This window comes from Adelges cooleyi, unplaced genomic scaffold (genome assembly GCF_023614345.1).
Source record: "Adelges cooleyi isolate 19-005CV unplaced genomic scaffold, UGA_ACOO_1.1 ACOO_flye_CR_arks_rails_tigmint_CR_PRNA_651, whole genome shotgun sequence".
Taxonomy (NCBI): domain Eukaryota; kingdom Metazoa; phylum Arthropoda; class Insecta; order Hemiptera; family Adelgidae; genus Adelges; species Adelges cooleyi.
In genome coordinates, this window is record NW_026096352.1 from 3,145,964 (window position 1) to 3,168,576 (window position 22,613).

Below are 22,613 nucleotides of genomic sequence, written 5' to 3' on the forward strand. Positions count from 1 at the left end.
GTTTTTAGCTTTACTTTTGCGTGTGGAGGTTAACGTTTAATGCCTAAAGTGGAGGATAACGTTGACAATCTACGAAGGCTAAATTGAAAAGGCGAGAATTTAAAGAAATATGTAGGTATCTAAACTTCTAGCGGTTTTCTAATATTGGTCTACAATCATAAATCGAAAAATAGTCCTCATAACAATGTTAGTAGGTAGTCTTATAGTTGAAGATATTAAATAAGCACCAATCCAATGGCTTAACAGGAGAGGATTTAGGGACTTTAACTCTACTCCGTTGGCCTTTTTTTAAACTTACCTATCGGTCTATTGCTGCCTTCCTTCGAATAGAAAGTTTCTACGAATTTGTGCGTATAATTTTTTTTAAAAACGATATTTTTGTTTGTGTCGTGTGTGTTCTTCGCCAAATGTTTGGATACGTTACTGCGATCCAATCAATAATTAGCGCTTAGACAGATTATTTTACACACTCCATTACACTTTGATGATCAAGACCACATCAGCGTTGGCTAGATCGGATAAAGGAAGATTTAAATCAAGTAGATGAAACGGCAAGAATTGAGGATGCAGATAACAGAGACCTATGGAGAAGTTGGGTAGAAGCAGCGAAAGGCCTTAATGGCCTGTAGAAGCTTTAAAAAAAAAATCAATAGTTAGCAACAGAATCGTAGTGTTTGAATTGTAAATTAGTTTTTACGTACCATATTTGTTTTAATCTTCTTTATGATAGTCTGTCTGTGCCCTAGTTAAACAAAAAATGTATGATGTTGCTGGAATGCCTGGAGTTGGTGTTTGTATTGACTGTATCCACATAAAAATACAAACTCAGGTGGTCAAAATGGAAAAGTTTTTAGAAATCGCAAAGGATGGTCCTCGCTAAATGGTCAAGTAACCTCATATTACCCTATGGCCTACTAATCTAAATTTTAAAGGCTTATAAACAAAAATTTAATTTAAAAAAAAATTACCATAGGTACTTTATTGTTTTACATTTGTTTCTAAACAATATTAAGGTTGTTTGTGGTTATCAAATGGAAATTTATGATGTGACTAGATGGTAGGAAGCTATCAAGTTAGTTTTATTTTTAATGCAAGCCATGCATGTACAGTCTTTTCCAACAATAATACTAATTTGCTGCTTTTAGATAATAATGGTAATAAGTAATATTAATATTTTTTTTTTAATAGAACATAAGTACTGTACATTTTTGCAATTGTATTATTATAGGTTATGCTTGTAACCGTCTAAGCTCCGATCGGTGGGAGTAACAGACGTAAAAACGTAAAAAATTAAATTAATAATAATAATATACCTATAAGCCAAAAGTCGGCCACCGAGGTCCCTTCTTATTTTGAGCTGAGTATAGTCTGTTTATTATGTATATACTATTAATTATACATGTATATAACCTGAAGATAATATGAACTATCGAAACTATAGCCGAATTAGTGAAGTATTTATGGGGAGGGCCGAGAGGTAATGGAATATATTGCCTTACTTGACCTTTTTTGTTTTTTTTGTAGTTTTCCGTATTTCTCAATATGATATTAATTATTATCTACTTTTAAATATCTGTTTATCTGTTAATATAATATATATATATATATATATATATATATATATATATAATATAGAATATTCTAACTATTCTAAAAAGGCCAAGGGGAGGGATCTATCCCCCATAACCCCCATATGTAATACGCCACTTACTACTTAGCCGAATATAAAATTATTAATAAATAATAATAATGATATTCGTTTTATAAAAATTACGTAGTTAAGCCTGATATTATCCGATCACCAAAGTAAATAATATGTGATTGCGATTTGTAATGTAGAAATTACAATTAGGTCTTCTACCATAACGCATAAGCCGCGCACAATTTTGAATTTACAATAGAACGCCCTCGTATTCGCCAAGCCCCCCAAAAACTAGGATTGGTTTAATATAAAAAAAAAAATAATAATAATGAGGGGTTATGCCGAATGACGCACAACAAAATCCTTATTCAATACACACAATATACTTTTAGATTTTAGGGAACATTGAATATACATAATGTTCATACAAAAAGTATCCAAACATATTTTTGTTCCTATTGGTTTCATCCTTGTAAATAAATACAACATACGCAGTGTAATCGAAAACCAATTTTAATTGTAATTTGCCGGTACTATTTTACATGTAAAGTATTATTAATTGTTACAAAAATACTTCAAAATGGGCAGTGTGCAAACGAATATAAGGACTCGGTATACAGTAATTAAGCTGAATTTTGCAGAGAAAATACTTGTTTTTTAGTTTGTTGTAACTATAAAGTAATATATTATAAGTAGTGTATAAATACGAATCGTAATTAAATTGTATAATTTAAAACACTTAGGGCCAGTTGTACCGTTGTTGATTAAACAGTGATTAAGTTTTAATCAATGATAAAATCTGTTGGGTAGTTTTACGGTGTCGGTTAACCTTCTAGTCACTGATTAAAGGCCCGTCAAGTTAATCAACCATCTGGGCTCGATTAGTTAATTTTGTTGGTTTACTTAGCAGACTACTTTACAATTTTGTCAGAAATCTAGAATTTTACAGTTTTACTTGTTGTAATGCTTTATTTAATCCTACAGTATTCAGTAATAAAGAAGACTCCAGACTCCTCGTCTTGCATTATACATTTATACATTGATGACCTCTTAATGGCAGTTTGGCTATAGCACAGACCTTATCCTTTTATTGTAAACACGCAAATTATATTTTAACATAGATAATATTATATACTAATACTAGATAGTCGTATTTGCCATTTATTTATTTATTCATATGGCGGTTGCCAGAGGGGTGATAGAACTTAGCCGTCTAAAGACGTTGCCCGGGGTACACTACGTGGAAGCATTCTATTATTGTACCACCGTCTTTGCCATAATCACCCTGAAACACAGATATATATATAATAATTAATAAACTAGATTGCTAACTAGCGATAAGAATTGAAGCCGACGGTCTGCCATTCTGGTGAGGTTTATGTGTGTTATCAATGCATATTATATATATATATATATGTATATATTATTATATCAATATTATATATATATCTGTGATTGTTATAAAAATGTATTATTCTACGTGATAAGGTTCTATTTCCCACCAAGATGGTGGAAAGTGGCTGCTTCAATTTGCTCTATTGGTGGCATGTACAGTTAGCAATCTATACCCTGTTCGCTGAGAGAGCATGCCGAGTTTGCGCATGTAGACTGAAGACTAAGCAGCAAGACTAAGGCTAGCAGACAGGGCGGACTTCGGGGGGAATTCTAGTCACACTGGGTGTCGCGGGGGATGCGCAGAACGGCTAATTTTCGTCGGGTCGCACCATGCTCTTTTGGCGAACAGGGTATAGTTTATTATATATATCTGGGCCCTGAAATTAGTTGAAGCCGCCGCCATAAGCAATGTTAAACAAACGTTATCAATATTAGGCTTTATCATCTTGAATAAATTACCTTATGCCTTTATAATTTTTAATTTTACTCGTTGCTACTATATCATCGATAGTGTATTTGATAACGTTTGTTTACCGATTGTGCCTACATTGCATACGACAATAGATAATAAATTAGTACATTCATTTATTATCTATGCATATGACGTAAGATTCATTGATAATTCGAAGACGGCTATCTAGTATTAGTATATATCTATGTATTTTAAGAATAGACCTTTTACTCATAGCACAGAATAACTTAGTTATTCTGTGCTCATAGACCGACCCTCTTCACGTTTCCCCCGTGTCAACATAGGTGGCGCTTTTCGATTACTGAGTTACTCTGATACGGTACAAAAATTATTGTATATTATATGAATATTATTTGAAATTGAATAATTTCAAATGTTTAATATTTTTGTTTATAAAGAACTAATTATTAATAATATTAAAATATAGTCTTCGTTTATTTTATAAGCATAAATATTTAATTTCAAATATTATATTGTCAATGCACAATATTTTTTAATATATTGAACACACGGTTTTATGGTAGCACTGTTCCATAGGCGGTCTGCATCACTGTGCTATGTCGGCTCGCGGCTATCAATGTGTTTGGTAAAGGATGGACCGGACTATGAGTAAAAGGTCTAAGATTTTAACATCTGCTTCCATAATTTACGTGTGATAAGATCATAACATCATAAAATGACAATACTGGTAAGTCAGGTTACCACAACTATTTACCGATTACCGTCTACAAATTATATTACCGTATACAATGTTACTATCGTATTCAATACTTCTGTCTTCTTCGAAAATTCGGATGATTGATAAGCAGCTCTTTTTTGAGTGACCAGAACCATGGTTTGGTTAGGTTGTCCCTGAAATGTTTTGTCTCTATGTAACACAACTTAACGCTAAACGGTGATAACGTATTGGTGTATTTTAGAAAATAAATAGTTCAATTTTTTCTATTTACAAAAAAAATCGTTATTTAAATTGCTTGTTTACTAATAATCATTAAAAGTTGTAACTATTAAGTAACAACTATTCCCTAACTTCTAAATAGTAAACATTATACTCTTCAACAAATTCTATACTATATATTTTTTAAATCTAAAATTACCGATCTCAACATTTTTATATTGTAAATTAAAATAGTAAATTTAGCGCCAAGAATTATCACTCTGGGTGAGTACTTATAATAATTTTGATAAGTATTCTTTGGAAATAATATTTTTATTTTTATTTATTTAATTTATTGTAATACTGTTTTATTTGTTCTGGGATGTATAAAATGTCATTTCGTAACACAATAAATAGTATTTTTGCTTAATAATGTTTGTTTAAACAGAAAAGCCTTAATATTATTATCATATTTATAGTAATTGTATTTTTGTTATTTTTATAGTTATATTAAATACACATAAATTATAATTTTGGCTACTTTTAAATTGTTTTGACTTTTGTCTACCTACTAACGTTGTTTACTATTAATGTTTAAGTAGGTCTATATAAAATCTACTGCCACAATTTGTTTTTATAGTAATCATATTAGCTATATTGTTGATACGAGAAATGACTAAGATTCATTGTTAAATAGTGTTTACTGCCCAAAGTTATACTTTCTTTCTGCATTTGCTATTTTTTAATATATATTCACTGTCGAATCTAAAAATTAAGTGATATATCTAATATTGTATGTCTAATTTTTATTATTATTTACTATGGAATTATTACGCCACTATTATTAGCTTTAAAAAACAGTTTTTTTTGTTTTCTTCAAAAACTAGTATATTTCAACAATTATTATGAAAATAGATAATTATTAAAATGTCGTTCTAATATCTTGAATTGTGTTATCCTTTATTATACTTTTTCAAAGTAAGCTATGATAAAAATCAATTTTATGTTATATTTTTACATTTGTTTGATACATTTTACTCGCATAATAATTATGACATATTTATTATGAATGATTTAGGATTTCTGGGACCCAAAATATTATTTTAACTTTCAAGGATTCCCAGTTATACAAACTGTTGATTTTTGTAATATTTATAATATGTTATTTTATAAATATAGCTAATTTATTTGATTGATTTTAATATATTACAGTATTATGGACAGTATGGAATTAGAGCTTGAAAATATGCTTAACGACCCTTCACTAAAATATTCAAGTGAACTTGCATCTCAAGGTAAAAAATAATTGTTTTTAAAAAATATAATTAAAAAATTATAATTTTTCTATTTTTAAATTTTTAGATAAAATGATAATACGAATAAAAAAACAAGAGCAAGGTGTGGATATTTATACAAAAGATTCTACTTTAGATCATGAAGAAATTGTGTAAGTTGTTTAAACTTTAATATTTCATATCTTGTTTTAGTCTATTTATATTAATAATGTCAGGTGTTGTGGCCGAGAGGGTTACCGCGGCGGTGTTTCTACGCACTAGCCGTGGTTCATATCTCGGTCGCTGGCCGTCTCTCTAGCTGGGCGGGCAACCGTCTGGAGAAAGAAATGGCCTCCTGACTGGTGCGGAAGGCAATAAGAAACCACCGCACCATAACCACTTACCCATGATGGCAACTAGTCTCTAGTAGAGCAAGAATTGTCCAACCGACCTAACAGGTCATTGACTTGTTAGGTATATTAATAATAATTCATTATTAAAAACAAAATGTTATCATTGAAATAGATCATATACTTGTGAAATTGTTCAGAAAGTTGATGAAACTAAATCAGAGTTTGTTGAATTGTGTGATGAACCCATTGAATCTGTTCGCCAAGATGAAAATTTCAGTAAGTTCACAGCTCCCATACATTATAACACTTGTTATGGCCTTGGAGGGGCGGTAACTTGCCCCTTATAAGTTATATGTCTTTCGGTGATGACAATTCTTTCCTTTAAATAGTCTATATTTTTTATATACAAATTAAAACCACGTCATGCTATTATTGATATTTTATTGTAGTCATTTTACTAAATTTAGATCAACAAAAAATTAAAAACAGTATTTTTAAAGATACAAACACTTAATTTGTTAATAATATTTTTTTTTTTAACTTTAATTACGTTTCACTTAATTTAATTGCAATTTAAATTTTTTATTATAATATTTGAAATAAATAATGCAAGAATAAATTACATAAATTCACCAGAAATGTTTTTACTACACTTTTATTGTTAAAAAGTTTAAAATTGTAAATAGTTAAAATAAAATTATTTTTAGTTTAATATAATGATAATTATGTACTCGTGTTGTCATTAGTTTATCCACCAATTACAAATTCAGATGATGAAGATACCACTGACGCAACATGGACTCCACCTTCCTTGAATTCAGGTGAACGAGGACCTCGTAAACATATACGATGTCTTTATCCCAAAGTTCCAAAACCGTTAACTGATCAAAAGAAACGAAAAATCAGTAAACCTACAAAAGAATTAACTGCTAAGCGTTTGGTATGTTATTAGATAATAATAATAATAATGATAGAATATTAGTTGACTGATAATTGTTTAAAATAAAGTTATGAGAATTATTATACGTGTAACATTTTGTTAGAAAAAGGAGCATTTACAAAAAACCAAACCAATTTTAAATAACTTAAGTGAATCTAAACTTATTGACAAAATGGATTCTACTGTCACAGCTACCAATGAACCAAAGAAAGCTTGTGATTCACATACACCTAAAGGTAATAAATTGTAGTTTAAAAAATAAATAAATATCTTATAATCTATAGACAAAAAACAATATTGTCAAGTTTTTCCTAATAATAGTAATTATTCAAAATTGGTTATATAAACATTATAATTGTCATTACATTATTTTGATTTCAATGGACAAATAAAAAATTATGTAGGTCATTTGAATTAAAAAAGTTACTCTCTAAAACAATTTTTTTTCAAAATAATACTTTTAAATTGAACACTAAAAACTATTTTTCATAATTTAATGTAATATAGATTTTAATTAAAGCTTTTCAGCTAAAATAATTATTTTATAAAAAAAAATTATTGTTAAGTAACATTTTTATCACTGTTTTAATGACTTATATTTTAAGTTTTATTGGTTGTAGAATCTTTAAATTCTGAGGTCACTTAAAAAACAACGTTATACAATGTATACTGTATCCGTTTTTGAGTCTGTGATAGAGTTATTTTTTAAATGTAATGACTAAAAATTTAAAAAAAAAAAACAATTAAAAAGAAGCTTTTAGAGAACATAATATCTATCATAATATTATTTACAATATGTTTTTTTATATTTAACTGTTTTCTACGCCACTACAAAAAAACTAAAACAGAATGTTAATAAATGTTTACACTATGGCTAAAATCAAAAACATGTGGTGTTCTATGTAATTTTATCAATAGATGTTAATATTAATACAAGATTGCAGTATTCAAGATTATCAAAGAAATAAGAAACTCAAATTAGTATTTCATTTTTGGTGTTTAGAGGAAAAAGAGTGGCGAATGGGTAAGGTGTTAGCGTTTCTTGTGACCAGTTCTATACTTGGTCAGGCATTTATGTTTGATGGGTAGTAAACAGTATAGTGGAAGGAACCACAATCTTCCCATATAATCTCACTGATGACCTGTCCCAAAATATGTATCTAATGATAACAGTAAATCCATTATCTTTTATAATAATTTATCTTGAAATTAAAAGTTATTAAAAGAGTATTTGCTATAATTTAGTATTACAACTAATAATGATTTGTTGAACATTATTGCTCAAAATTAAAATTAGGTATTGTAATTTTTACAAAATATTTGTTGAAACCTATTTTATATGAACTATAATAATAATTAGTGCAGTAATTAGAATTTATTACTTTTTAACTAAGTTAATCTTTATAATTAATTAATTAAATGCCATTTTATTTTTATTTTTCAGTTTGCAAGCCTAGAAAAGGCATGGCCACTCCTAAACAACGTTTAGGACGTATAATAAAAATTCATAAAATGATGAAATAACTGGATAGTATAAAAAAAATTCCATTATTCCATTAAATAAGATTGAACATTTTAAGTCATAAATATGTGTCACCATGTATTAGTTAAAAAAAAAATGGGTAAAATAATATATTTATTGTGTTTATACTACTTTATGGAATTATAAAAACTGTTATGCCTATGTAGTGTCAATATAATAGTTAAAAGTTCATTTTGGAGTAATTGCTATAATAGGATATCAAATATATTATGTTTACTATAGTAATATATTACAAATTTGTGTTCAAGTCATTAATTTATTAATTTTTCGTAGTAATCCATAAATATGCAGGGTGATACTTTAAATTAAGACACTGACCTTTTCTGATAAATGTTTAAAATATAAATTATAAATTATAGGTATATGTGTTTAAATTTCCTATTAACTAAAGAACAAACTTCTTAAACTAATGACTGATTGATGATCAGCTTTCAATAATCATTTTTGGTGTTGCTGACTTAAATAAGTTTAGGCGGGAGGGAAAATGTGGTTTGAATAAAAAATGTTATCAAAAAATTACTATCACTAACTTTTTTAAACATTTATAGCACCACCTTGAGTAATGATTTAAAACCAATTATTGAAGAGTTCATAATTTTTGTAGTTTTTTCAGATATAATCTTTATAAAATATGTATTTTTTCATTTAGGTTTAAAAAGTTAATATAAGTTTAATTTTAAAATATTAAAAAATGTGATGATTTAATTAAAAGTATACTCAATGGCAAAATATATTAAATATTTCAACTGGTTTCAGAAAAACTGTATGTCTTAGGTCAGTTTGACCTGGTCACCCTGTATATGCCTTTTATAATATATTGTAAATATTATGAACATTTTATTATTTATTGTTTGAACGAAACCAAAATATAAAATATTGTAATAAAAATGATATTTTTAACTTTTTTAGTTTTATTATTTTACTCTGTATTTTTATGTCAGTCTGACACAATATTTTACATTAATTAAAATAATACTTTCCAGCAATTTAAGTATTTTATTTTATACCTTCTATTTTTGTGATGATAATATGTAAAATATAAATGCTGAGGCGAAAACAAAAAAGCATTTTTTATTACTACTTTACATTTATATTAATTTATTTTGTATTGTTAAGCTTTTTAATATAAACGAGATGCAGTAAAACTAAAAAATATAGTCAGTAACTATAATACTTGTATTTTAAATTATTATAATGACATTTTCATATGCAGTATATGAAATATAAATATTTAATCATGTTTTCAATTGTACTGTAATTTCTAGTTACATTTTTGTTGTTTTTAAAGTTAAATACAAAATATAAACAATATTGTGTTGAAACATAATGAGTATAAAACTATGGTTATGCTAATAGTTCAAATTGAATCAGTAATTTAGTTTGATAATTTTTGGACCTATCTATGTTGTCAATTTGGCTAACGTTTCTGACCCATTGCATGGTCTATCTTTAATTGATAGTTGCCATAATCTATAGTCAGTATAGTTACGGCAGTAGAACAGTGACAATTGCTCCGAGATGGACCCTACAATGGGACCAAAATATCAGCTAACTAATGACAACATGGATAGATCCTAAAATGATAAACTTAATAGTTTAATCCTTCATGCATTTTTTATTTTTAACACATTCAAATGAATCATTCATTTTATCCAAACAGTAATTATATGTACTTAATAAATAAAAAGTTAACTAATGGCTGTTTGTATCAACTATACTTAAATTTCAAGTAGAGTTTAACCTATAGTTACAGTATTGTTTAACTACCCATACATTTTAGGGGTAGTTGGTGGAAACTGTCATAAAACAAGCAATTCACTTGAAAAAATGAAAAAAAGCAATTAAAGTAAATTAAAAAAACTAATAACTTTTAAATATATTTTTTTTAACTTTTTTTTAAAAAGTAAAATAAATCGGTAACCTGTTTTAATGTCAATAAAGTAATACAATATTACGCTATTTATTAGTAGTTATTTACCTTAAGACATTGGTGGATAGGCGTATTTAAGTATAAAAAATCAATTACCCCTTGGATCCTGATATTTTTTTATACATGGTAATGAGAATTTCATGATAGTTTTTTTTTTCAATGAGACAATTTTCATTTTAAATAACAGAAAAAAAGTTTAAACCCTAAAATTATTTTTAACTTGGGAAAAAAATTATTCTATTAATTAATGTCACACTTATAAGTGAGTGTGTATAACATAATAGAGATCCAAATTTCCCATTTCTGCCAGAGACCAAACATTCTTATTTTTTTGCACCAAATTCAGTAAACAAGATTTAATAAACTATTCTATTTATAATAGTGTACTCTATATAGCTGTGAAATGGACTAAAATATGTTTTAAATAAATATAGGCCATAACATATCTTAATTTCCACACACTTAAGAAAACTTAAAATTTCAATTTGTATTCTATTGTTTTTCCGTTGAGTTGAATATTTTTCCCAGATATTTGAAATATACTGGCAATAAGTTTTTATTTATTGTAACACACATATATTATTCTACTAAGCACATGTCTGTGTGAATAAAATCGTAACTAATAGAGTTGGTAATTCTAGATATTTAGTTTGGTCATATACTTAATTAGTTTTATCTTTCAAAAATAAAACATAATCTTCTTCTTGGGTGTTATTGGCCACTAAGACCATGCCGTCATACACAACCAATTCTACCCATCAGCTGCTCTTACTTTTCAGTCTGGACCTCCATTTTACATCTCTCTTTACCACATCTTTCCATCTCAAACGAGGGCGTCCAAGAGTTCAAGAGGAAGAAGAAAGAAGAAGAAGAGAAACAATTTTACTAAAACAGGGTAACAAAGGAAATTTTATAAAAACATCAACAAATTTGAGTTTTTTTTTACTTTATTTTAAATAATTGGAACCAATTTGTAAGGCTCCAACAAAACATCATTAATAACCAATTGTTGTTTAAAACTAAAAAAATGAATATACAATCATTCTTAATAAATTTGACACTTCCTTGTTATTTAAAAATCCTCTTTACTGAATGTTAATATTTCAGACTTTAGTACTTCAGCGAAATTATCCGAATTGCACAGATTAACCTATTAACATAAAGAGAGAATTGAGAAAGAAAACCGGCTACTAAATAATAAAAACTGATAACAAGTTGCTGACATATTTTTTAATTATTTAGTCATGAATAAAATATTAGATCTTAAATCAGACACCAGACGGCAATTAGAGTCAACACATTGTGTATAGTTACCGCATTTAAACAAAAAAGCTGGCCAAAAATATTTTATGGAGTTTAAATGAATTAAAAAACGATTTTAGGTTATATTTTTTATAATTTAAATTAATTTTAGTGAAATATATTTAACATTTTTTATAACAAATTATACTTTTTAATAAATTTTAACAATATTCATTGAGTAATTTAAATACACAGTCACACACAATCAGACTAAATCAGAATGTAATTAAATTAATTAAAAACAAATAGGAATTAATCTGTGATTCCTCATTTGCATCGTCTTCTTTGCTTCTGTTAGTGGCTATACTTCGGCGCCCGCCGAATGTAAATGTGATAAGGATTTTAATGGCGTAAGTTGGCGAAGGTTTTTTTACAGATCTTATCATTAGTATCTATACTATATTTTAGAACAAAAATTATAGCTTGACAACACCCGACACATACTATAGATTTACACATACATAATATTACCATAGGCTAAAATGGGAAATACCAAACTTCAAAGTTTTAACATAGTATTTAGGGAGGTGACAAGGAAAATGCACTTAAAATGATTGTTACGTCCCCTTTATACGTGTTAAACTTTTAAAAAACTATTATTTTGGGGGTTTTAAAAAATATATTTTTTGACCAGGTGTTTTGTATAAATACTCCACTGTGCGACGTTGAGATTTGACTTTTTATAGGGATAGCTGATGTCTGATACTAGACTAAATATTTAGTTATTTAGTCAAGGCTGATACTAAATAATCTGATTATACGGAGTGCGGATTGTATTTGTATTTTGTAGTCCTGGGCCCTGGCTTTAATTGTTAATGCATACTGTGTAGACATTTTTTGTCGCGTTTGTTTGTATTAGTCTAATACGTTATAGCATTGAGTATACAATAATATATACTTAATAGTTATAGTTAATACCATTTAGACTCATCTTTGACTGTATTGTATTATCTTGTTATGATAATTTCTACATAATGACATATTGTCAATACTGATTTAATTTTAACTACACAACATTATAATATTATCTTATTAAATGTGTATTAACACATTTAGAGATATCTCTAGCGCAGCGAAATACAGGAACAATTACGTTTCCTAAAAAATCTGACCACAAAAATGTTTCGATGTGTTTTTTTTTAATAGTTATCGTATAAATGTGTATTGTGTATTATTATTATAATATAATGAAATAAATAAAGTATGTATTTCATGTAATGCAAGCCCCCTTCTCCAGCGACTGGCCATGCGGCCAATTCCTTATTGTGGCGATGACCGTCGGCCCAAGCTTGTGTATTAGACTTTAGTGTGTGTATAATGTATATGTGTGATAAAAATTGTATGATACTCTGATCCTCTTCTCTCCTCCCTCCCAGATCGTCCATTTTTTATAATAGTGTTGGTTCATGATTGTTCTTTTTAATTTTTTTTCCCATACCGATTTGCTATAGGCGTTTGACGCTGTGTTAATGTCACTGGCCGACGGCGGCGTAACATAATCAGTCTGTGCGTGCGTTTTCTATTTACTTCTAGTTGGTTTTTACAGCTAACATCATTTACTATTCGCTTCCATTAACGATTCAAACGTTAGTGTTTATTTTACATATATTATTAAACATATTTTAGCATTTTATTCTACTTATCGAGACATTCATTTATTAAATTTATATTGATTGTTATATTTAATTTAGTTGTTCCGCATTGATTGTCGTTGCGTGTGGGCACAATGACGTCGAATGCTGCCGTCAACAGTAACAATAGCAACAGCAACGGGGATCAGCAAAAAAAAGCTGTCGATCCTGCGGAACAAACGATATTAGTTATCGAGCATAAGATAAGAAATTTGGAAAAGCGAAAGGTAAAAGGTGTACGGGTCCACATGTACTTATAAACGATACATATACTTTAGGGTGAAAACAAATTATTTCTTGTCACCTTTTAGTCTTTCTTTATTTCGTAGGACTTCAAGACTTTAATCTTAACTTTTTAACTTAAATTATAGCTGGTTGTTTTAAAGATCAATAAATGAGGGTTCCAACATCAAATTTTTGCCAAGATGTTAGTATAATAGTTAAACTGTGCCACAGTTTTAGGTAAATGATTATATCTTTGCATATATTCAATCTAAATTATCATACATCATGTTTTTAACATTTTTGAACAAGGTTTTCTTAGATTAAGAAATGCATAAATCATGTCCCGGGTTTACATTCAGCAATTGCCACTGCTCCTCATGCTGCTATATTTATTCCCCTACTGCTGATTCTCTTTGACTTACAAAAAAATCGCTGATGAAAGGAAAGACTGGCGACAGAAGGTCAGTGCGAGTGATATTTTTATATACTTGCAAGTTCACTGCCATGGAAATGGGCTAAATGTAAACCCGGCAATAATATGGACATTCAGTTCATGAAATGAATATAGTTTTGTACACTTGGGTTTTCACAAAATAAAATAAAAATAATGTACTAATAAGTTGTATGAAACATATTTAGTTGTTTACAATTTGTATTTAACCCATAAGCGCCTAGCGTTGCCATATGGCAACATCCAATTTTTTCTAATTTTTAAGTACACAATTTTTTTTTTTTTTTTTAATTCCATCAATTATTAAAAAAAAAACTCCGGCGTTAATGGGTTAAATCAAATTTAATATTATTATCATCATTATTCCTACTATAACAAGTTTTTGCATTTTGTTATGTTTTTATTATAAACAGAAGCATAATATATTATGCTTGCATGAAACTTGCTCATCAGTGGCATAATGAGATTCAATTTTTTAGGGGCGTAATTCTATATCAACCTACCTATCAAATTACCTGCAAAGAGTTATAACTAATTAGCAATATAAGTTTTATTTCATTCTTTTAGCCTCCTCTCCCTAGACTATTTCCCATTTTTTATTTTATAAACTTCAAAAAAAACATTTTATTAGTGTAGCACTAATTGGCATAGTGTTTGTGTCACAATTTTATAAATTACGATTCAACAAATGGATTTTAAGATATATCTATATTATATCAATAAAATGTTATTTGTTTAATAAAAACTCATCAAGATAATGAGATAAAAAAATTAACTACACCAAGTCTTCTAAACATCTCTACATGTAAAAAAAGCATGTGTTTAGGTAGACCTAAATTTCATAAAAGGTGTTATGAAAACAAGGTGTTATTTACAGTTGTGTAAATATGAGGGTAGGGTTAGGGGACTTAATCCCTAAAATATATTCTATGACTTCATGCTTATGGTACAATTTAAATGAAATTGTTTTTGTGTTACATTCTTCCAATGTTTCTAACATTTTATAATTTGCTTTTAATTTTTGTAGATTAAATTAGAAGGATATCTTCAACAACAACGAGAAGGAATACAACTTAGTGATGATCAATTAGTAGCTGCATCAAAGTTTAATGAAGTTCTTAGTACATTAGAATTTGCAAGAAATTTAAAAAAACAACTGAATTCTATTTATACGTCATCTAAACAAAAGAAAATTAATGTAGTGGAAGAGAAGTCAGAACAAAGACCAATTAAATTTGACAATATTATAAAAGAAGTTTTGATTTTCCAGGTAATCATTTAGTTTTGATATGATAAATTTGCTAACAATAGAATATAGTTATGTTAGTTATGCTATATAGATTAGAATTCTAAATTATTCCAATTATAGATAACAATTTTTTTTTTTAATAATAAAATTATTGTTTTGAATACATTTTATAAACATAAGTTTATATACGTTTTGCAGCAATAGTAAACTTTTAATCCTAATTTAAAAAATAATGATGAATTTCTGTTGGACAAGAAAGGGTTCAATAAAAAGATATTTAGGTTTTTTAAATAACAGTAAAAAAATATTTATAAATTAATAACAGTGAGAACTTGGTCTATTTAATGTTTTTAATTTTTTTTTTTTTAGAACATTTTACAGAATATCAAAGACGAAAAAGTAAAAAATGACTTATTGTTAGGTGAAAATGGAGCAGTTCAACTCTCTGAAACAGACCTTTTAAAACTTGTTCTTTTTGCTAAATTGACATCCCCGAAACGTCAAGTAGAAGAAGGTCGGCCACTTTTTGAGGTAAGCTACAATTTATTTATTCTAAAATAGTATTTTAAGAAGTTCATTAAATTTATTTTTTCCTATTATAAAGTATAGGAATCAGGAGTTTTATTAATGAATTACATTTTCTTTTTAATACAGAATTTCTATTTTTAGCTGTATAAATATATTAGTTTCTAAGTGTTATTAAAAGGTACTTAAAATAATTTTAACTTTTGCCGTGTTTCAATTAAAAGTCACAGAATAAAGTTTTGTTTTATTAAAAAAAAAATTGTTCATTGGAAACTGAACTTTTCTTTTTAATGTAACATTACCCAAGAAAAAATATTTTCAGCAATTATGGACCGACAATCAAGGACTAATAATATTTTTTTATTAAAAAAATTATATAATTTCTGATATCTGTATAAAAATTATTTCTGAATATCCATGCTGAAAAATGTAACAATACTTATTTTTTTCTTACTGATTTATTTACATCTGTTAATGTGTTTAAAAGTTTAAAAATTTCAAAAATAAAAATTACAAAATGTGGCTAAATTTACGTCTATTGTATCAGATTGGATCAAACATTGTTAAATTGTTATTCCTTTTTTTTCTGAGCTTTGGCAACTGTGGCCATCTAAATTAAAATTAAGAAGAGATGCTGGGAAAAAATATTAATTAATGTTGCACTCTTCGGCAATGACATAATTGCCTTATCTGGAACCTAATTGTGGAATATTATTGACACAAAACTTGGCCTTTGTTCCCAAGATGTGATGTTCTCGGTACAATGATGAGAGGTGGTAGTATGTTAATAGCAAACAAATACAAAAACCTGTCATTGTATTAGTTAATAAAAAAAATTCTGTCAAGCTATCCTTTTTGAAAATTATTTGTAAGTCTTATTCGTTGACTATTTGTTCCGTTTATATTCCACCAAATTCTGATATTGATGTTTATAACTTGCATATTAATTCTGTTACTAGTGTGTGATAACATACATTAAACATTTTTTATATTAGCTGATTATTCAGGTATTATGGTATTAAATGGAGATCAGTTAATAATAATGTGTTACGCCTCTCTTGTCTAATTTGAATTTGCACGAGTTTAATGTTTTAATTAACATAGCGTATATTAATTTAATGAAGTATAATTTTATACACAATCGCTTGGATTCATTGTTAGATATTGTGCTTTCCTTTTTTTTTATGTATCCGTGTCCTCAGCAGTTTATTCACTTGGTACCTTTAGATATTAAATATCATCTAGCTTTGCTAATAAAAGGGGGTGCTATAAAACATTAGAAAATAATTTTGCGGAACATAATAATACGGAAAAAAAATTGAATTATACAGACTGTACAAATACGGAAAACAAAATCGCTCAGACCGTAATTGTACGGACAGTCAAATTCTGGTATCTGAAATCTAAGAAGTGTAATATCACGTAAAGTAAATATGTGGAACGTAAAGTCACAGACTGTAAAACACCGGACCGTGAGAATCCAGAAAATATAATGTGATAACAGCGCTTTTAGTAATACAAATATAAGACTAAGTACAGAATAAATAATATTAAATAATTTTAGACATTTATTTGTTTAATTAATTTTAACGCACAATTATTATATATTTGTATTAGAATTCTAATTACACACCTATATAAATATGAATACTTAAAAATTATATTATTATTTTAAATTAAATAACTTAAGAAATGGATTTGCATGAAAAATATAGTAATTATTGCAATATGCTGGCAGCCATATACGTTAAAATAATTTATACAATTATTATTACGGACCAAAACATGTTATGTATATTTTAAATTTATCTAGACTTTAGTTTATTTTTATTTTAGTCTTGAATTAAATATTCATAATACCAAATATTATACTTTCTGAAGACACTATTTATAGCATTATATACTAGGTTGTAAAGGAACGAAGACCATATTTTTTGTTAGGTTTTTGAGGTTGGTTATTGTACATTTATTTTTTATGAACAGTATTAAAAATGTGACTAATATTGATTAAATAATTATTTTAATAATGCCGATTCACATCATAATGTCGGGAAATAGAAGTACAATATTATCTAAAAATCGTTTAAAAATGCACAAATAATAATAGCAAATTTGAATTCTTGAAAATAGTAGTATCCATCTATTCTTAAACTATTAGTATTTTGGAAATCCTACAACTAATAGTTATAAATCTAATATAATATTATATCTATATTATATACATACATATTATGATGTGCATAATGCTATAACCCTGTTATTTAGAAACATTTTTATTATAGAACGACTTGGCTCTATCTAAGATAGGTCGTCCACTACTTATATTTTTAGTTATGTTACGTATTACAACTTTGTATTTAAAGGATACACTAAATATTAAAAGTAGTAAATTTAGTATGAATAAAATTTGTTAGTTTAATATTTTTATAACATGATTTTCTCAGTTATTCTTCTTTATTTTAGGATCAGCTTAAGACTGTAACCAAGCATTATGTTAAACTAATAGAAAGCAAACCAAATCGTATAGCAGGTACAAGCTATGCAAATATAAGAGAATCTTTATTGAAGATAGAAAATAGTGGATATCTTGATCAAGTAGTAAAAAAATTAGACAATGAAGTGAGTAGTAATACAAATTTTGTGAATCGTTTGTTGTATGTAAAAAATAAGCAAAGTTAAAAACATGCATGTTAAAATATGTTATAGATAGCTTCAAATAATGATATTAATAATACTGAAACAAATGTGCCTCAGGATTTAAGTCAACCAACAAACTCTATTGATAATGTTCCTTCAAATAGCTCAACAGGTAATTTTATGAATTAATTATGATAAGTAACAACAAAAAATAACATACGTTTGATAATATATTATTTCTAATTTTAAATATTTCTAATATAGAGTTCATTGCTGATAAAATCGAAACAATATACTTTACTAATAATAACCTATGTGGGAATAATGTTGAACAACAACCTATTCAATCCAATAATGTTGTTGATCCTGTATTCAACACTTCTTTTGATTTTTTACAAGTATGACATGTGAATTAATTTAAAGAACATATGTATTGACAGTAAATTAATTTTATTTTTGTATGTAGGATTCTCAACTAGAAGAAGAACACTCCAGTGAGAATTTGCATTCCATCCCCACTCAGACTTTTTCATCTTCTGCTTACAACAGTAATAGACCAGCAGATGAAGCGATATTAAAAATTCTTGCAACTCCACCTCAGACAAGAGTACCGCCTGCTGCTGGTTCTTACAATGTTAGTATGTTTTATTATTGTATGCGAACATAGTTGCTGAAAAACAAATGTTTAGCATTTCTACTTAAGTGTAACATTATTGTGTAGGACACGAAACTAAATCCTGCTGAAAATGTAGTGAATGCTCCAAGTTCTTGGGTAGAGCAACCAGAAACAAATTGGCAAAATAGAGCATCAGTAGTCACTGGTGATACTAATAGTTTACCTAGGGAAAATTGGCCCATGGCGCAAATGATTGCTAACAATAGGAGTAATAATGACTGGGCCATTAAAAATAATTGGGTGCAGATGGCTGAAGCTGATAATTTAGAACAACAACAGAAGCAGCAGCAACAGATAGAGCAAGTACCTAAACCAACTCCACCGTCACAACAAAATACCTCTTCTAACTTCGGTGTAGTTACTAATGGTAAGAAATAATATAAAATATATATTAATAAACGTATTAATATTTATTTATATTAATAAACGTATTAATATAAAATTATTAATCTATAATAATTAAATTTTTGTATGTGTCTTGTTTAAACATATTAACGTTTCAGGATACCAAGAGAATCTCAATGAAATATTACAAAAAACTGTGGTATTTAGCAAGCAAGAGCAACAACAATATCCTGTTACTACATCATCTAATAATTCCTCATTCTATCAAAATAATTATAGTCAACAACCACAGGAGCAAACTATTGGTCAGTACAATAATTCTAATAATTATGAAAGAAGCAGCCATCCTAATGATTTCAACAAAAGACCAGCTCCATTAAGATCTAGAACACAGTATTCAGGAGGAGAAGGTATACAAATTAATTAATAATCAATTTTCCCTTATAATATGGTTAATATATTCTGTAATTAATAATGCACAATTATAGGTGGTGGATCAGCTCGTGGTTACCAACAAGGCAATACTTATGTTTATAATAATCGTTCATTCAAAAATAGTAATTATTCCAATAATGATTACTCTCGTACTTCAAGACAAACATAAGGAATCAATTTTTCCTATTCATCATTACATCTAATTAAGAAAATAGAAAAGTGGCTTAATTATTTCATTGTTTTTATTTTTCAATTTTAAGTTTTACATTGTTCTTTAAAGTATCATTTATTTTTATAATCATGTAAACCGTTGCATTTCATTAGTCATAATTAATTTCTCAAAAGTTACTTTAAAATTCATTGCACCTAAAAATTCATTACATTTGATATCTAAAAAAAATTAAGTTTACTTAAAAGTTTTAAAACTGTAATTTTAACAAGATTCAAATTACAGTTAAGTATATTGTATGGTAAACCAACAATATTTCCTTAATATTTTTTTTTTCTTAATATTTAATTCAATTGCTGGGATGTGGTGATTCTATTAGCATACTATGTCTAGGTGGTGGTAAAAAATGTATGTTTCTTCTTTATATTCAAAAATATGTTCTTTTTTATGATAAATTTGTTTTGTTTTCTTATTACAATTTTTATAAATGTATCAGCATTCACACATTTTACCGTCCGCAAATTAATGAAAATCATTGATTATATATGAAAGAAATATGTGTAATCAAAATAGATATTTCAGTTACTCTATAATACCATTTACTGAACACTTTATACTGAATTACTTATATAAATATTATGTGTTGTATGTTTAAACATTCATTGTTTACAGTTGTCTTTAATGATTCATAAAAGATTTATCGTATATATATATATATATATATATATATATACGATATATATATATATATATAGATTAATCTGTATACATTATAGTATATATAAATTTTAGTTAATATTTGTACATTTTATTACAAGTATAAAATATAAGTAACGTGTTTTGCAATAATAGTTCTTCCTTTTTTTTATAATAATAATAAATTAGTTGTTAGTCAAAAATCTTAACAAAATATCTATAACATTATATTTAATGTTTCAAATAGCCAATTAAATTCTTGTAATAGTAGTACATTGAGTTAGTAATGTCCATACATTTGTAGCATTATGACAAGTTGATATTTGTTATTTCTTCAATTTGAGTAACTGGTAATACTCGATGATTATTTTGATTTTTTAAACATGATTACATTTTAGGAGATGAATAGTTTTTGGATTGGATGCTATAATTGTTCTATATTTTTTATAAAGATTTTTTAAAAAAATGTATTTAAATCTGAAAAAAACACCTTCACATTTCAAAAATTTTTTATGAATATTGTGTCGTTTACTCCATTGAACACACATTTAGATAATATATAAATACATAATAATTAATATATAAAATCCAGGCCTTTATTTTAACAAATTTATTATAGTTTGTGGTTTCAATCAGAGATTAATTACTTATATTGTGGTTCGGAGGTAAAAATAGTAATCGTCAACCCTATACCCAAATTTATTTTGCTTTATTAAGTATAAAAAAAAAAAATATAGTTAGAAACCAGAAAGTGCTTAAAAAATGTATTTACATTTATTTAATTGTTACAGATTAAATTCTGATTCTTAATTAAAGTTTTTTTTATGGAAGCTTTAAAATATATATAGCTTAACTACAATTTTGAGTTTAAATAAATTATGTTAAAAGTTTCGTAATTCGTTTATTTATAAAGCTAACAACATCTGGTTAAATAATATAATAAATTGCTAATATATAATTTTTTGAATAGTGATAATGTAGTAAAATAATAACATCTCGCACAATGAAAATTTGTACAAAAAAAAAAAATTATATTTTGTAATGAGTTTAACACTTGGTAAATATCTTGGAAGATTTTTTAAAATTATACTTTAAAGTTAATAGTTCACCTAATTGTAAATTGCTTGTTAAAAATATAACCGCTTATGTGTTTAAACATTATAAGATATGTATGGTTGTATAAGATATGTTGTTTGAAAGATAAACATGATTTTCGTTGGTAAAACTTACAAGGTTTAGCTAGGTAATTAAACAATTAGAAAAAGTAGACTCGTGCCCTTTCTGCAGTTATTGATTTAAATACACTATATAGGTGAAACTGGAAACCCATTTAAATACTATGTTAAGGTCTTGTTAGAAATCTAACTTAATTTAATTAAATAAAAGCCAACTTTTATTATGAAAACAAAAAAATTCCATTATAAACATTATTTAAAATATTACCTAAATAAAATTAACATACAATTTTTTTTGATAATTATTTTAAAAATATTAACGTATCTATTATTTTAAAATTATATTGAACGCGTCCTGTGGGGGTCATATGTTGTTATTGTAATTTGTTTATTTCAATTACATACATAGTTATGGTAAAATACTAAAATGTAATAACAAATATTCCACCATATTTACATTATAAATCGCAATTTGTGTATGAGGAAAAACTTTAAAAGCACTGTTTTTATTATTATTGGGAAGTGTGGTTAAACTGTTGAGAAATTGGTGTCATGCGTTGATTTAAACATCAGTTTTGAAAAAATTTAAAATAAAAGTAAACATTTTGTTTTATTTTATCCATGTATTATTTTAACTATTTATAAGTGCGTGAAATGGTTTTTTATATAAT

General features: G+C 26.9%; 2 protein-coding genes across 7 annotated transcripts; both read left to right on the plus strand.

Moving 5' to 3' along the window:
• Nucleotides 1-4,076: 4,076 nt before the first annotated feature.
• Nucleotides 4,077-9,573, plus strand: LOC126844361 (lysine-specific demethylase phf2-like). 6 transcript variants are annotated; one of them, XM_050582504.1, is made up of 7 exons: nucleotides 4,077-4,197; nucleotides 5,599-5,681; nucleotides 5,749-5,833; nucleotides 6,186-6,289; nucleotides 6,760-6,953; nucleotides 7,057-7,189; nucleotides 8,398-9,572. In XM_050582504.1, exons 2-7 carry the CDS (start codon nucleotides 5,603-5,605, stop codon nucleotides 8,475-8,477), a joined length of 675 nt encoding a protein of 224 aa, XP_050438461.1. In that variant the 5' UTR covers nucleotides 4,077-4,197; nucleotides 5,599-5,602; the 3' UTR covers nucleotides 8,478-9,572. The 6 variants fall into 6 exon arrangements, with proteins under 6 accessions (XP_050438461.1, XP_050438460.1, XP_050438462.1 ...); XM_050582503.1 differs by lacking the exon at nucleotides 4,077-4,197 and adding an exon at nucleotides 4,438-4,671 and having other exon boundaries at nucleotides 8,398-9,570; XM_050582505.1 differs by lacking the exon at nucleotides 4,077-4,197 and adding an exon at nucleotides 4,774-4,864.
• Nucleotides 9,574-13,004: 3,431 nt separating this feature from the next.
• LOC126844739 (caprin-2-like) lies at nucleotides 13,005-20,710 on the plus strand. The gene is made up of 11 exons (XM_050583136.1): nucleotides 13,005-13,314; nucleotides 13,420-13,586; nucleotides 15,063-15,305; nucleotides 15,654-15,815; nucleotides 18,273-18,428; nucleotides 18,516-18,618; nucleotides 18,711-18,844; nucleotides 18,913-19,080; nucleotides 19,168-19,489; nucleotides 19,626-19,877; nucleotides 19,956-20,710. The coding sequence occupies exons 2-11, from the start codon at nucleotides 13,455-13,457 to the stop codon at nucleotides 20,069-20,071; spliced, it is 1,788 nt and encodes a 595-aa protein (XP_050439093.1). The 5' UTR covers nucleotides 13,005-13,314; nucleotides 13,420-13,454; the 3' UTR covers nucleotides 20,072-20,710.
• Nucleotides 20,711-22,613: the final 1,903 nt, after the last annotated feature.